Consider the following 14,399-nt stretch of genomic DNA (forward strand, 5'->3'; position numbering starts at 1 on the left):
ACGGGCAGCGGGAGGTGAAGAAGTGGATTTGCAACGGAAAGAGTAAAGAGGTTGTAGGGATGGAACCAGAGATGATAAAGTGTGTGGATATGTTTCGAGAAGAAACGCTGTGTGTGTGTGTGTGTGTGTGTGTGTGTGTGTGTGTGTGTGTGTGTGTGTGCGCGCGTGCTTTCTACAGCCATGATGTGGCATTTTTATTTCTTCCTACATTTGCACCTATGTCAGAAAGTTTTAACTTAAGTGTTAAGCTACACAGCAACTTCCTATAGGCAGATGATGTGTGTATTTGGGTTTATTTTCCTTTTGTTTGTTTTGTTTGTTGTCTCAAGAGGGCCTTGCCGCGAAAGGGTTTGGGAACCACCCCTGATCTAAGACACTAAAACATCAAAAAGTGGAGGCTCTCACCAAGCATTGCAATATCCTCCGTGCTCCAAGTCGGCATCTTTTATTTGGGACGGTGCTGATGACTTCAACGCGCCTTCATCCTCGCCCGCTTGAGACAGACTCATATTGTATCGTATGAAGCCCCTCTGGATCAGGGCGTGTAAAAGCAGGAGGGAAGCAACGGGGGGGTGGGAGGGTTGCTGCGTTGGGACGCGGGGCAGGTCCAGTGAACAGTGGGGAGGAAACTCACTCCATGAAATGAAACCGCCGACAGTTTCTCGGAGCTCCCTTCCGAGGTAGCGGCCCCCTCTCGGACGCAGAAGAACCGTTCGGGTCGTATCCGAACTCCGCCTCAACTAGGTCAGCAACCAGACGGCGCCCTTCCTTTTTTTCCTGAACGGTCCTGGCGATGGAGAATGTTCCCAATTAAGTTATTAGTTATGAATGCTCCGGCTCATTTGATGGACCGCCTTTGGCTTAAAGCAATACAGGGTGTGCTTGGCAGCCACTTTGACTTCCACGGTCTACTATGCGACTCGGCCGACAAATGCCACGATTGTTATCTTTCGCAATTTTTCCCCGACCAACCCTGGCTGGTCGTGTCTATTTCTGCTGATTGGTGAATCTCGATCAGCAATTGTTGCGGCTGCATCCTAAGACGTGCCGATGCGTCCGTAAGCGAGCTCCGGCCCAGGGAGGCTTGTTGCGGCGGAGAAAACGAAACGAACCGCCAGTTTGGTGGTTTAGTTGTGTCGACAGGGGATTTTTCGTTCTTCGCTCTGGTTTGCGTCTGACATTTTAACCAATTTAAAAAAAAAAAAAAAAAAAAGCCTTTCGCAGTGCGGAGTGCAGCGCGTGGAATGTTCACGGAAAAGTGGGAGCTGGAAGCGCTTTGGACGGTTCAGCAGAATTGGGGCTGAACCACGTGTGGGTTGTAATCTACTGAGTTGTGCAGAATTTTGTCGCTGTGGTCAAGGCCCGAGGTCTACATGCCCGCCATGCTGAGTTTAGAGGGAAGTTGAGGAGGTTTCGCTTCCCGGGCACTGCTTTACTGGCTGACAGTGCAGTCCCAGCTGTTTCGCGCCTCGCCCCAAGTATTTCTGTTGTGATTTCAGATCTAGTGCCAAACTCCTGACTAAAGCTCGGCCTGCGGCAGAACCATGACGGCCCTCAGCGCACCCCGCGACAGGTAAGATCATTGTCAAGAAGATGGGATGTTTCTCCATTTCCCGACTCTTCAACGTAATACTTTGATTTGCTTTTTTTTTTTTTTTTTTTTTTTCATAAATGTTGTTCTCCCAGTCCCTGTTGATATATTTTGAAGCTGGTGATGGTGCTGCGCTCCTTTTTTCTCAAATTTTAATCGATATTAATTTTGTTGTGGAACTCATTTTTCAGGTATAACTTGGTGTGGATCATCTTTTTCATCCTGGGCTTGGGAACCCTTCTACCATGGAATTTCTTCATGACCGCAACTATGGTAACCATTGCAATGTTTTCAGCCATTGTTTTCCTGATAATCGGTGTTTACCTGTATGCATCGGTGCGTGGCTGAATTATTAACTTTGACGGTTTAAATGTCAGGCCCTACTTGGAGGAAGGTCCCTTTGTTTAGAGAGAGGTGTATGTTTGTTTACCATGCCACCGAAAGCAGCCTGGTTTCAATCAGCGTGACTGACAGTTGGGCTTTTAATGCAAAATCATGCCGTGGGGCAAGGAGGGTAACTCCATTCTCATGTCCACCAACTAATCGCAGGGTGGATGAACACGGAATGCCCCTCAGGGTGGTGCGTGTTTGGTCGGAGGTCAGGTGGCGGTCTTTCTCGGTGCTGTTTTTCTTGATTAATTAATTCTTCCCTTCGTTTTTTGTTTTTTTTTATACTTCACTTTATATGCACCAGACGGGGTAATCCACTAAATTAAATCCAATTTTAATAAATAAAATCAAACAGGATGACATGATATAAAGCACCTCGTGGCCATCGGCATGTCTTAGTTTCTGTAACAATCCTTTATCATTTAAACATATTCTTTTTCCAGCACTGTTGGCCATGCTTTTGTTCGACTAGCGAGTTTTGATATGTAAAGAAAACACGTGTTTCTCAATAGGTAACTTTTATTTGAATATTTGGGCAATAATATAAGAATATTTAAACAACACACCTAAAGAGTGAAGAGCTTTAGCAAAACTAGACTTTAGAATAATAAACAATGAGTTACTTAGTTACCTTAATAGTTAGTTAATACTTTTAAGTTACTCACCAAAATAAGCGCAGAAAAACGGATGCTATTTTTGAGGGGAACGTTTCTAGTAAAAGTGAAATTGCATAATAACAAATTATAATAATAATTACAATAATTACAAATTATTAATTGCAGCTCCGCAGGTCCGATCAGAGCCATTTTTTCCCCAAACAAAGTAAACACACAGTCCGGTGGCAAATACCCCACGGCCCGGCACAGTCCGCGAGCCTGTGGTTGGGAACCTCTGCATGAGAAGGACATTCCGTCTGTGATGGTGGGGTTTCTTTCCCACTTTCACATCTGTGTAATTACTGGACATACTGGTCAAAGGCTCAGCACTCTCCCTCGTACACGCAGACCCGACCGCAGCTCTCCCAAAGTCCGAGCCAAATCTCATGAAAGTGGTTTCGGAGCCGGGCGAGCCGGGCAGGGGCCCCGCACACGCTGCATTTGTTGTCCGCCGGATCTTGACTGCCCCAACGATGGCGACCGTGTCGGACAACGTTAACCACGAAAATACGGGGACAATCGGCAATCTGATTGTGGGTTCGAAGTCCGAAATCGTACACTCGTTTCGATTCGATTTTCGAATCGGAATCACGACAGCCCTTCAAGCTACGAATAACTGTGGCGGTTTCAGGGCCCTCCGCCCTCCGTGGACAAAAGCGCCTGATCAGTGAAAAAATCGAAATCTGTCAAATACAGCCTCGATAATAACCCCTGTTTTTCGGAAGCCGCTTGTAATATTCCCCTTTGAAATATTCCTCGTTATACCTAACGTCTCAGAGTGTGCCACTGTAGTGATGGTTTTCCTTATATTTGTAATACATAAACGCCACCTTGTTTTACACAGAGGTAATATTCACCAGGGTGCAAAGACAGTCGGCAGATCCGAAGGACTTCACCGCGTAACGCTCGGGTTATGGCTTCGGAACTCTGACACGCATCCCCTTTGCTCACTCGGCAGTACTTCACCAGCAGGCTGAGGGACCCGCCGCCCAACGCCACGGCAAACGGGACGGCGGCGGTCGGGGACGTGCGGAACGTTCTGGAGTCAAAGTTCAACAACGTGATGACTCTGTGCGCCATGGTGCCGCTGCTCCTGTTCACCTGCCTCAACTCCTTCATATACCAGAGGTACGGCGCACGCCCGCACACACACACACACTGATGTTCCAGCTGTTTTCTATATCCAAAATGTTGTAGGAAGAGGTGACCGATGGTTTACGCGGTGTCGGGGATGAAGATTCGGATTTAAACATTTAAATATCTTCATGCTCCCCCAACTATCCCTCACCCCCAGTCACCCTCACCGCGGCCCACATTGCGCAAACCCCATAATATGTGTATGCGGTTCGATTTGGCTCTGGCATGTTTGCTTTAATTACAGTGGGATAGAGGGAGATCGCGGGTGGACCCCTCCACCCTAAATACTCTACCCCAACCTGCACAAACACACGCTGGAATGCTATTCACCCACCCCCAACACCCCCAACACCCACGCCCGGCACATCCTCCTATTTGATTACTTCTTCCCCACCGCCCGTCTGAGCCTCCAACCTCGGATGGAACTCTTTGTTTCGTGGAGCCACATGTGGACCCACATGACCCACACACACTGTGTGGGTCATGTGGGTTTCAGGTTGAACTAATTAGTGATGGTTAATGTATGAAGTTTCCTCTCTCCCTCCCTCCCTCCCTCCCTTCCTCTCTCTCAAATTAGTTTCTGGACCGCAGGGCTTGTTGGTTTAACGGGTGGCTCTGGTATTAAATGTGAATTTCATAACGCTGATTTGTTTATTTGGAATGTCCTCCGTTTTCCTCCCGCCCGCCTTCTCTTCCTCTCTTTTTTTTTTCCCACCCCCTCGCACTCCACCGTCTCTCCCCCCCTCGCTCTGTCTTCCTCTCCGTCCCTCCCACCCCGTCTCTGTCTCTCTGTCCTCTCCCTCGGTCTCTCCACCCCCTCCCCCTCTTTCCCCTCCTCTGTCCCTCTCTCCATCCCTCCGTGTCTCCCACCCCTTGCCTTCCTCTGTCTGATCCCCCTTTCCTTCTCCCCTTTTTCTGTCTCTGTCTCTCAAACCTCCTCTCTGTCTCTCTCACCGTCTCTCCCGCTTTCCGTCCCGCTGTCCCCCGTCTCTGTCTCACCCCCCTCCTCTCTTTCTCGGTCTCCCTCTTTTCGTCTCTGTCTCACCCCACCTCTCTTTCTCTCTCTCTCTGTCTCTCCCTCTTTCCGTCTCTCTCACCCTCCTATCTTCTCCCTCTATCCCTCTCTGCCCTCCTGTCTGTCTCACCCCCTCCTCTCTTTCTCGGTCTCTCCCTCTTTTCATCTCCGTCCCTCTGTCTCGCTGTCTCACCCCACCTCTCTTTCTCTCTCTCTGTCCCTCACTCTTTCCGTCTCTGTCCCCCGTCTGTCTCACCCCTCCTCTCTTCTCCCTCTATCCCTCTCTGCCGCCCTGTCTGTCTCACCCCCCTCCTCTCGTTCTCGGTTTCTCCCTCTTTTCGTCTGTCTCACCCCTCCTCTCTTTCTCGCTCTGTCTCTCCCACTTTCCGTCTCTCTGCCCCCCCGTCTGTCTCACCCCTCCTATCTTCTCCCTCTATCCCTCTCTGTGCCCCCCTGTCTGTCTCACCCCCCTCCTCTCATTCTCGGTCTCTCCCTCTTTTCATCTCCGTCTCTCTGTCTCACCCCTCCTCTCTTTCTCTCTCTCTCTCTCTCTCTGTCTCTCCCACTTTCCGTCTCTCTGCCTCCCCTGTCTGTCTAACCCCCCCTCCTCTCATTCTTGGTCTCTCCCTTGGTCTCTCCCTTTGTCTTTGTCCCTCTGTCTCTCTGTCTCTCTGTCTCTCTCTCTCTCTCTCTCTCTCTCTCTTTCTGTCTCTCTGCCTCTGTCTCACCCCCACTCTCCCTCCCCCTCTCAGGATTTCTCAGAAGCTGCGTATCTCTGGCAGCCTGACGGTCATCCTGGTGGTGTTCCTGCTGACGGCCGTCCTGGTCAAGGTGCAGATGGAGCCGCTGCCGTTCTTCACCCTCACCATGATCAAAATCATCTGCATCAACTGTGAGCCGCGCACACAAAACACTGCACATTCGGACGCCGGGTCGGGGGGTCCCGTTCCGGGTTTTGGGATGCGCGGGGCGGCAAGTGTTCACGTTTGGATCTATTCCCTCCCTCCCTCCCCCGTCGCGCCGCTCCTCTGTGTGTGAACCACGCTGAGCTCGGCAACGCGGGCTCTTGAATCTGGCGGCGTTGGTTTATTTAGAATGACTCTGGGAGCAGCGGGGATAAGCTCACCCCCCTCCCCTGTAGCCCCCTCGCACCCCTGTAGAAGCGCTGGCCCGGAGCCCCCGCCGACAAACATTTTTTATTTGTTATTTTCTTGCTTTCAAAGGAGTGCAGAGCGGCCGCGGCGCTTTTGCTATGATGTTGGCACATTCTTCCGCGGGGAGTTTAGCCAGATGCAGATAGCAGGATTTCTCGAGGCCGACAAGGTTTGGGGCCAGCGCTCGCCCAGCTTGTATCTATAGACACCGACGGGGAATCTTTGATCCACGTTTCTGGAATGCATAGCACCCTGCCCGTTTGCTGGAAAAAGGAGGAATATTGGTTTCAATCAAACCATTTCAGTTTGTTCCAGTTGTGCCCCCAGCGTTGTCCTTCTACCGTTTTTTTTTTTGCAACCGCAGTTAATGTTTTATTTATCTCAGCTAATGGGACAATTTGATCGGATTGAACGTCCAAGAAAGTGGTTTGAACTTGGTGACCGCTTCCATTTTTTTTCCCCATCGATAGCCTGGTGCCTGGTGCTTTCGATGGGATCTGTGCCTGACGTACTGGACATCGTTAAATCTTTAATCAAACGTTCTAACCTGTGAACTTGTCTTCACCCCACGCCCACCCCCACCCCCCTCTTCGTCTCTGTGGCCCAGCGTTTGGTGCCGTTTTGCAGGGCAGCCTCTTTGGGCTGGCGGGGATGCTGCCCGCCTCCTACACCACCCCCATCATGAGCGGTCAGGGGCTGGCGGGGGCCTTCGCCGCCTTCTCCATGATCTGCGCTCTGGCCAGTACGTCTCCCATATGATGCCTCTCCCTCTCACACACACCGACACACACACACACGCACACACACACACCCAAGACATTTCTCTCTATAATGACTTTATGACTGCGACTCTCCCCCCTCCTTTGTTCAGGTGGCTCAGCCCTTCAAGACAGCGCCTTTGGCTACTTCATCACTGCCTGTGTGGTTATTCTCCTGGCCATCTTGTCCTACCTCACTCTGCCCAAAATGGTAATACCACCTCATACACTCTGAACTCCCCAATCCATGGCACACCTGTCTCACCTTAACCTCCAGCCATGGCTTCAGATCTCAGCGCCCAGAGGATTTACTCATGCTGTTGATATGTACTGTATGTATTTGTAAAACCGCTGATCGTATCCTTCACTGCGTTGAGTACGACACCGCTCGTTCACTCCATGCACATTAGCCTGTCTTCATATGATATTATAATCATGTAAGTCATCAAGTAATAAACTACCCCAGTTATAAATAAAAGACATTTCCCATATTATTTACATGTCACCGCATGCTAAATATGGCTTGTTATGATTTTTGTCAACAGGAGTTCTTCCAGTACTACATGGAGAGCGGTGCTTCCAGGCCGCCTACGGACGAGGAGAACAAGATGGACCTGCTCAAGAAAGGTACACAAAGGTGTTCTCTGCTACGCTTTCCCCAAAAAATCCAAAAAATCACAAAAAAAAAACAAAAAAACACAATACCCGGCTCCAGTGTGCCTGTCTGTCGGTCAGGTGCAAAGTACAGCTGCGGCAGCCGGGAGATTATCGCAAATGACCGCTCTTGTATTATTATTATTTGGGAGGCCGGTTGAACAGTGACAGCGGTTGTTAGGACCAAGTTCATATTCTTAAAATCATCACAATCGCAAAGAGGCGCTCGGTAAAACACCCTGTATTGGAGTCTAGTAAGGTAATTGTGTTTTAGCTGCTGGGTGTCTAGTCTGTGTGTCTCTTCAACCAGTGGGAGGATTGTTTGAGTGCCTATGAATCCCCAAACCACTAAGAAGCGTCTAAAAATTGCGCGTGCCAGACCGAGACGGAGTAAGTGGCGGTATAATTTCATGAAGTCAATGACTGGTGTGGTGTGGGTGGGCGGAACTGAAATCACACGTTGTGCAAGGGTCTGGGTTCCGGGCGCGCGTATAAACACAGGGAGACCATCCAGCCCCGCGTCTCGGCCAGCCGAGAGATTATTGTGTTTAATCGGCGTGTTTGCGTTTTCCAGAGACTCCGGCGGAGAAGCGGCCGGTGGTCAGCCTGACGGATGTGGACGTCAAGCCTGCCGTGTCGGTGTTCGGAATATTCAAACAGGTAAACGGACGCCACCGAGGCGCCGCTTGAATTAATGTCACCTATTTTTGAAGTTGAGTTTATTTGTAAATGTCTTTATCGCGCCAAAAAAAAAAAAAAAAAAAAAAGCATCGGCGAGACCTCGGAAACCATCGCTCCCGAGGGCACGTTACGGCGTCGCGGCGACGGGGTCGATTGAACCGAAGCGGGTTTTAAAAAATATATGTTTCGTCCTCCCATCAGATCTGGCTCATGGCGCTGTCAGTGTGTTTGATCTTCACCATCACCATCGGCATATTCCCGGCGGTGACGGTGGAGGTGAAGTCGTCGGTGGCGGACGGGGGAGCCTGGGGTAGGTGTCTCTGGACGCGCGGCGCAAACCTCGCGTCCGGACATCTTCTCACATCTTCTCTTTGCGAACAAAGTCTCACCGAGTGTTCTGTCGTCCCCCTTCCCGACAGACAAGGACTACTTCATCCCCGTGTCGTGTTTCCTCCTCTTCAACCTGATGGATTGGGCCGGCAGGAGTCTGACGGCCGCCTGTATGTGGGTCAGTAACAACACCACGACACTTAACGACAGGGGTTCTCACCAGGTCCTTGAGGTGTTTACGGTGCTTGAATTTTGTTCTCAAGAGATGTACGTACTGGAATCCCTTGAAAACAGCCCCTTTCGTGCCGAAAGCGAGTTGGGACAGAGTAGGTCGGGATGGATGTCCCCGCTCACACCGTTTTGCGTAAAGCGGCACAAGTCTCTTTAAGTCCAGGGGATGTCGGAACGTACAAGCGCTGCCGTAAGTGATGGAACACGTGAGGAGTGTTTCTGGTACAGGCAGTGTCAGCCGCCCTGGAAAAAACATCTTCAGCTCCCTGTTGGTCTGATGTTGCAACCGGTGTTGGCGCACCGCTGCAGCGCCGCTACCAAAGTACATTCCCATTCAATGTGACGGATGGAAATAGATCCAGATCAGCTTGAGTGATTGTACGAGCGCGCATTACATCATCTTGGCCTCGTCGCCACTTCCATTTTCTTCCCCCGGCCGATTCCACTGTTTCGGTTTCCCGAGCTTTTTGACGAAACACCGCCGGAAAGCCTCGGGGGAGGCTTGGAATCGGCCAAAACGCCGTCACCTTCCACATCCTGCTGCCGGGTGGGTTTGTTTGGAAATAAATCCTGCATAATTCCGAATTGAATCGAGAGAAACATCCGTTCGCCGTGTTCCCGGAACATTTCATCAGTCTTGAACACTCCGACGTTTACATAGTTGAAGGTTCATCTGACGGAAATAATCGAATTGACTCGGACGACAGCACGGTTGCGATTTGATCCTCCTCAGATGAAAAGCTGCGGGTTGGTGGAGCCGAGTGCGTTGCGCCTCCTCCGCAGAGCGCTCCCGCTGTGTCGCCCGTGCAAAGCGTGTAGGAGGCAGCGGAGGATTCTGGGCCCAACTGACCCCGTTTTGGTGGAGTGGGGACGGTCGGCGCGGGGTCTGAAGGCTCCGTTCCGCCCGCGAGCGACATAGCTGTGCGTTGCCGTGGCGACAAACTTATGAAAGACAGTGGGCGATGTGCACAAAGCAGCCAGGGTAAACTGAAAGAACTTTAAATAGAAACTGTTGAATGTGTGTCTGTTCATTGAAGTCAGTGCAGGTTTTTATATATATATATATATGTATATATATATATATAGAGTCATGATTCTGTGCAAATTGTCAGTGTAAACATTACGACAAAGTCCCGAGGTATAAAGTAGTCAGAGTGAGACTCCTTCTTTGAATTCAAGGAAGGAAGGAAAAGGCTGTAGATCACAGAATCTCCATGGCTATTTTGGTCCCAAAATCTCACAAAGACAACAATTACAATTTGATCAATTTTATCAAGTGTTGTTTTGGAGCCGGTTGCAACTCCCCTTTAGGCCTGTTAATAACTAAAGGGTCTTTACACGACTGGTCAGAGCAGATGTTCCACATCCGCATCAGCTTTTATTACGTCACAGAGCACGGAGGGAGCTCCGGATGCATTATACACAAACGGTGACACATTTCAAACCTATTCATTTCTTATGACAAATACGTCGATCAGCCCCGAGCGTGACACTCTCCGCTACAGGTTCCACAAGTTGGAGCCGTGGGGTTTCCAAGGTGTCTCAAGTGACTCGATGAATGAATAACCCCCACCCTCCTCCGCCCTCAGCCCGGCAAGGACAGCATGTGGCTGCCCGCGCTGGTGTGCCTGCGGGTGGTCTTCGTGCTGCTCTTCATGCTGTGCAACGTGCAGCCTCGCCGCTACCTCCCCGTGCTGTTCGAGCACGACGCCTGGTACATCGTCTTCATGATCCTCTTCTCCTTCTCCAACGGCTACCTGGCCAGCCTCTGCATGTGCTTCGGACCCAAGTAAGACACACCGGACACACCGGAGCGGGGCTCTCGCCGGGGTCCTTGAGGCGCTTGAATTTTGTCCTCAAAACTTGCGGTTGCCTTGAAAGTAGCCCCTTTTGTGCTTGAAAAGTCCTTGAAAAGAAATGAGATTGAAAGCGGTGATATTCCCCTTGGTTTTGATACTCAAATCGTAACGTAATAAAAACCATTTCCAGAAAATGTTATCCCAGAATAACAAAAAAAAATCCAGAAACACTTCTACGACAGATGCCAGGGAAATGATAATGAAACTATTAAGATTATATTTTAATTAATATTGATTACATTAGCAATGTATTATTTCTATTTCTATTCTGTATTATTATTATTTTTATATTTTTTTGTGTGAAGTCCTTGAAAATGAAAAAGGTTTGCTTTAAAAAGTACTTGAATTTTCTTTTTGTGTAGTCAGAATGAACCCTGCTCGAGCTATTAGTCACTATTAGTACATAACCGCAAATTTAGCAAAGTTGTTGGGTTCAACAGTCGTATGTTATATTCCCTGTTATATTCTAACATATTTCAGGAATATATACATAAAATCGATGCGTCAAAGAAAAACCGGTCCACCAGAATATTTACATTCAAATGTTTGATGTCAATACATGACAGTATTGCTGGCAGCACAGCACACTTCTTGTTCGGACTTTTATTATTATTTTTCTCTTTGGCATTTTCGGGGCTAAACGTGTCTGGAACACGACAGTCACTGAACCCACGAGCAAAGTGAAGAAACTGTTCATGAGTGGTTGCTCCACGAGATGAGCAACCAGGAGACGACGCACCGGAGGAGCCGATGCAGCGTTCAATGCAAACTCATAAAATTGTAATTTGTGCTGCGTTTCAGAGAATCTGGAAAACGGTAATACGTACCTAACGTGACTAAACTGGACTTTGTGTATTGCTGCTAGCGGCTATATTTATTATTATTATTATTATCATTATTATAATAATTATTATTATTATTATAATCATTACTATTATTATCATTATTATTAGCCAAATTTAGCCGTCATTCCTCCTACAGTTCTCGAGCCACATCCTGTACATGCAAAATACATCTAAAGTACTTTGCGCAAATATTTGGCCGAGGAGGTTTCCTATGGGAAACTTCGACTATGATAAACTACAATATGATGACCGTGATCGCCATTAGAAATGCCACATATATTGGTGTTTCATAATGTTTTTTACCATTTTTTTCGGTTCTGTCCTCCACTGACTGGTCTTCCCGTCCTGCAGGAAGGTGGCGCAGCACGAGGCAGAGACCGCCGGCGCCATCATGGCCTTCTTCCTGTCGCTGGGTCTGGCGCTGGGCGCCGCCCTGTCCTTCGCCTTTAGAGCCATGATCTGAACTACTTCTCCAATTACCCCACGACCACCGGCCCGACTCCACCCTGGGTTGAAAATGAACACACCACCCAACCCACAACCTGGCCCCCCACCCCTAAAGAGAGACCCATCAGTCAAACAACAGACCCCTGCACCTTCACAACAACACGTTCACTGAAGAACTGGAGCTTTGTAAATCCCAGCGCTGCTTTTTATTTTTTATGTTTCCCAATAGAAGGAAGGTGTTGTCTGTCTGTCAGCAAACAACAAACACAAGAGGCTGGAAAGGAATGAATCAGTTCCAGGTTGTTTTCAAAGCGCAGCAGAATGTTGTGTGTGTGTGTGTTCACACACACACATATATATATATAAATGACACACACACACACACATATATATATATATATATATATATATATATATATATATAAAAACGAAAGCAATCGGAGTCATTCTAAAGTTACCAAAACTCGTTCATTTACCAAGTCGTTCATTTCCAATGGGAGGTGGCGACGGAGAGGGACGCGGCGGTTAGCGACGCCATCTCAGAGACTTGGCGACGGGAGAAAGCGAGTGAGTGTTAAACTTTACGCTGAGTAGCTGTGAGGCGGGGCAGCGGTGAAGCATTCCAGCTGCTCCATCCGCTAATACACCATCAACAAAGTCTTGACTTTGGTTCCTAACAAACATTGTTGCTGGAACCGGTCATAGACATCATTTAAAAAATAAATGATGCATGGAGGAAAATTTGGCAGGAAGTTTGGATCCCTGGTGAGGTGTATTTCATGATGCACTGAATTAAAAGTGCGTAAGTCTTAATTCGATCTCTGTTGACGTTAAGTTCTAATGGCCATGTCCCCTGACAATTCCTTGTACTAAAATATAATTTGATTAATAGCATTTTCCATGTACAGTATAACTTGTCACATAGCACAAAACACTTGGTCAGAACATATGCGCTATATTTATTGGGACGTTAATCTGCCAGGTATATAAAATAAAAAATATTCTGTAAAATGTTGCATATATATTTTATAAATACACAAACAAATATATTTGCTAACAACTAAATAAATGAATGCAGCTATGCACACACTAATCTGTATTTATGCCGCTACGGCAACTACTCGATAAAATCGCTTCTGGTGTGAGTGTACGGTCAGGCTCCTCCACATGAACCCGTAGTTCCTGTCACCACCACCAGGGGGGCCACACCGAGCAACGCAGGGGGTTGTGAACAGGGCTGTTTGGTCCTGACTATTCAAATATTTTTTTATTATTCTGATAGTGATTGGGATGGACAGGGCTGGGCTTCCTTTCTGAAGAGAGAGAATTGCGTGAAAGATTTAGTGGCATCCAGCAAAATAAGAACAGACCGGCCGTTTATGTCGGCATGGGGAGGGGGTACGCCTCACAGAGGCCGCCATGTTGCGCCGCCATGTTTCTTCTACGGTGTCCCAGAACAGACAAACCAAACACCGGCTCTAGAGAGAGGACCTTCTGTGTGTGTGTTTTTTTTTTTTGTGAGTTTCGCGGCCAAATCTTCGATGTTGGGCTTTTATTCAACCCTTTTGTTCTGAGGGGGAACTGGGTTTCACATCCACATCAAAACACGTTTCCTCATCACTACTTCTTATTTAATTGGGATACGCATGTTCCCCTGAACCTCATTGTAATCAGGTCGCGGTCTCCTAAGTAACGTGAGGAGGCCCCAGAGAGCGTGTGGGCTCTTGTTACGGTAGATTTTAGACCATGTTTTACCAAGGTTTTTGTTTCAGAGGTCAGGGGTCTCAAACTCACATCACCTGGGAGCCATTGGCCAGGCATCGAACATCAAGGAACAAACAGATTGTATCGCTCCTAGTGGGTTAATCAAGCATCATGATTTTAAAATTCATTTGCGGGCCAGATTTAACAGCATGTTATGAAGGTGTAGCGAGCGGAACATTAGAATGTTCTGATCGGTTTGAAGCATCTCAATGTATTTGACAAATATGAAATAAGCAGCTGTAACTCATGTTTGAGCTCCAATATTTTCAATTTCTCATTGAAATGTTCACATGAAAAGGTTGTCAAGCTTGGTACACGACTGCACCAACCTTGTTTGTGTTACTTTAGTTTTTCATTATTTGCAAGGTCTTTTTTTTTTATGCTTTTGTTGTATACGTTATTACCAGTATATTCAACTAACCAGCCTTTTTTGTTGTTTTAAAAGCACAACTAACTCATCTATTTCCCTCCATCCTGTTTGTAGGGTGGCGTGAAGAACCATTTGTTACTTGTAACTCGATATAAAAGCAGTTGTGCAATAAAACATTTGTAAGAATCTGTCTCCCACTGCTGGTCCTTTTAATACTGCAGCTCAGGTTGGCGCAGAAAACAACTTCAGCCGTGGAATGATTTGGACGAGCGGCAAATATTGTCACGACACAATCGTGGACTTGATGAGTCGGTGGAAAACGCAGTGCGTTCCAAAGCATCGTGCCAAAAAAAAACGCCCTGGGCCGCGGAACCGTCACGCTCCCTTGTGTGTCTCACGCTGCAGCAGCATGTGAGACATCAGCTGGAATGTGTGGGCGGTTTGCACTTGGACTTGGACTGACCTGCCTCGTTACTTTCATCCTTAAATTTACAGAACAAGGTTGTTTCTGACGGAA

The 14,399-nt window shown here is 48.0% G+C and overlaps 1 protein-coding gene across 5 annotated transcripts in view; it reads left to right on the forward strand.

Annotated features, from left to right (window-relative positions):
- Nucleotides 1-14,072, forward strand: part of LOC307241978 (equilibrative nucleoside transporter 1-like) — a 36,667-nt gene extending 22,595 nt beyond the window's left edge. For all 5 annotated transcript variants that reach the window (XM_080016281.1, XM_080016279.1, XM_080016282.1 and 2 more), the window contains 12 exons: nt 1,500-1,573; nt 1,783-1,864; nt 3,596-3,765; nt 5,542-5,681; nt 6,551-6,685; nt 6,815-6,912; nt 7,247-7,328; nt 7,930-8,015; nt 8,238-8,346; nt 8,456-8,544; nt 10,187-10,386; nt 11,653-14,072. In XM_080016281.1, the coding sequence (XP_079872407.1) occupies nt 1,545-1,573; nt 1,783-1,864; nt 3,596-3,765; nt 5,542-5,681; nt 6,551-6,685; nt 6,815-6,912; nt 7,247-7,328; nt 7,930-8,015; nt 8,238-8,346; nt 8,456-8,544; nt 10,187-10,386; nt 11,653-11,764 (1,332 nt within the window). In that variant the 5' untranslated portion in view covers nt 1,500-1,544 and the 3' untranslated portion in view covers nt 11,765-14,072. The remainder of the gene's footprint in view (nt 1-1,499; nt 1,574-1,782; nt 1,865-3,595; nt 3,766-5,541; nt 5,682-6,550; nt 6,686-6,814; nt 6,913-7,246; nt 7,329-7,929; nt 8,016-8,237; nt 8,347-8,455; nt 8,545-10,186; nt 10,387-11,652) is intronic.
- Nucleotides 14,073-14,399: the final 327 nt, after the last annotated feature.

Source organism: Zeus faber, assembly GCF_960531495.2.
Source record: "Zeus faber genome assembly, chromosome: 16".
In the NCBI taxonomy this organism is placed as follows: Eukaryota; Metazoa; Chordata; class Actinopteri; order Zeiformes; family Zeidae; genus Zeus; species Zeus faber.